At 41.3% G+C, this 2,305-nt stretch overlaps 1 protein-coding gene across 1 annotated transcript in view; it reads left to right on the top strand.

Annotated features, from left to right (window-relative positions):
* Positions 1–864: 864 nt before the first annotated feature.
* The window catches only part of LOC106874907 (C5a anaphylatoxin chemotactic receptor 1), a 16,587-nt gene continuing 15,146 nt past the window's right edge, over positions 865–2,305 (top strand). Inside the window, exons 1-2 of the mRNA XM_052974543.1 lie at positions 865–952; positions 1,875–2,026. Of these exons, the coding sequence (XP_052830503.1) occupies positions 865–952; positions 1,875–2,026 (240 nt within the window). The remainder of the gene's footprint in view (positions 953–1,874; positions 2,027–2,305) is intronic.

Genomic DNA, 2,305 nt, shown 5'->3' on the forward strand with positions numbered 1-2,305 from the left:
AGCACTCCACAGACACGTGTACCCTTAACGTAGTTCTCGGGGATATTCAGCGTGACACAGTGTGACAAGGCTGACCCTTTGAATTACAGGCACAACAGAAACAGGAAGTAAGAGTGAGAGAAAGTTGTGGTGAAAGAGTACAGCAGGGTTCGCCACCACCCCCTGCCGGAGCCTCGTGGAGTTTTTGGTGTTTTCGCTCAATAAATACTCACAACGCCCGGTCTGGGAATCGAAACCGCGATCCTATGACCGCGAATCAGCTGCCCTAACCACTGGGTCATTGCGCCTCCTGTGCATAAGTAACCGATAACATAATTTCAGTCGAACCGGACAGCGGTCCGTTGCAAGACTGAAGAAAAGAGAACAAATCAATGAAGTCAATCTCAGTATTTGACTGGTGCTTTATTTTATCGACCCTGAAGGAATGAGATAAAGGTAAAGTTGACATCGGCGGGATTTGAACTCAGAACGTAAAGAGCCGGAAGAAACGCTGTTAAGCATTTTATCTTACGTGCGAACGACTCTGCCATCTCGCCGCCTTGGTGTGTATACGAAGGAGTGCTGAAAAGTTCCTGGCTTTAAGGGTGTCGCGAAAGGTCTAGTTGTGGGGGCGAACCTTTGAGTTCTTTTACCGGAAATTATGGTAATGGAAAAACTGATTGGGAAAATTGGCTGAAATGGATATATAATACTATAGAGTATAAATATTACTTTGCGTGTGCGTGCGTCTGAAATGTACAGTATTATATATCCACCACGGCTGATCTTACCAATCAGTTTCGCGCAAGGAATACAATGAGTGTTAGGTAACAATCCGATTATATAACCTTATGCTCGTCAGAGTTAGCCGATATGGAAGGGAATATGGCGGGTGTTCTCTATTGTCGGAGCTCCGACAACGGAGAGCACTCGCCATATTCCACTCATTGTATTCCTTGCGCCAAACCGATTGGTAAGATCAGCTGTGATGGATATATAATACTGTACATTTCGAATAATATGCCCACTCTATTGACAGATATACGAGTGCCTCTTTACCCTGACTTATGGAATCATAGACGACTCACGCGCGCACACACACATATATGTATATATGTGTGTGTGTGTGTGTGTGTGTATATATATATATATATATATGTATGTATGTATGTATGTATATATGTATATGTGCGTGTGGCAGAATCGTTAGCACGCCGGGCGAAATGCTTAGCGATATTTCGTCTGCCGATACTTCTGAGTTCAAATTCCGCTGAGGTCGACTTTGCCTTTCATCCTTTCGGGGTCGATTAAATAAGTACCAGTTACTCACTGGGGTCGATGTAATCGACTTAAACCCTTTGTTTGTCCCCTCTATGTTTATCCCCCTGTGGGCAATAAAGAAATATATATATATATATATATATATATATATATATATACATGTATATATGTATGGCTGTGTGTGTGTGTCAAGGACCACTGCAATAAGTGTGAATTTGAGAGGGGAATATGTTGGATAAAATCATTATTATCTGAACCTCCTGTATTTTCTTTTACGCAAAACTAGGAACTTTTCAGCACAGTCTCATACATCAGCCCTTCAAATATGCAACAGGATCCGTTAAAATATAGTGGGGCCTTTATATTCGTTTCGATTGCCACCAACCCTCTTGTGTGACTAGTCTGTTATACATTAACCGTATTACTGGGCCCGAGAAAATAATTACAATTCGACACATCAGCAAAATATACAATTTGTAAATCAATAACGACCGGTTTGTAGCCACTCTTCCCCATACTTCTTAATCTATATACATTGGTCTTTCAAATACGCAATGGAATCTGGCCCAGCCTGTTTATTTATTTATTTATTCACTCATTTTTCTTTTCATTAGAACTCCTTTATACACAGGTACCGCACTACCTTAATCCGGCCTTGCAATTGAACCCTTACCTAGCGAATCCTATAATCAAGAGCGAAATAATCCCAACAATAACCATGTCATCATTGGAGAGGAGAAAACGGGAGGGTGAGGACGGAGTGCAGGTGGGCGCATTTAAGTGGTCCATTATTTGCCGCATTTAAGCGCATTTAAGTGGTCCATCATTTGCCTTATTTAAGATTGAGAGAAACTTAGCTGTTACTTCAGTAGTAGTGGTGGTGGTGGTGGCAGAAGAAAAAGAAATAGAGGAAGTAGTAGTAGTAGTAGTAGTAGTAGTAGTAGTAGTAGTAGTAGTAGTAGTAATAGTAGTAGTAGTGGTAGTAGTTTGTGAAGAAGTTACTGTTTATCTATTTGTTCATTATTTCAGTGCGTGCGTGCGTGCG

This window comes from Octopus bimaculoides, chromosome 1 (assembly GCF_001194135.2).
Source record: "Octopus bimaculoides isolate UCB-OBI-ISO-001 chromosome 1, ASM119413v2, whole genome shotgun sequence".
Taxonomy (NCBI): domain Eukaryota; kingdom Metazoa; phylum Mollusca; class Cephalopoda; order Octopoda; family Octopodidae; genus Octopus; species Octopus bimaculoides.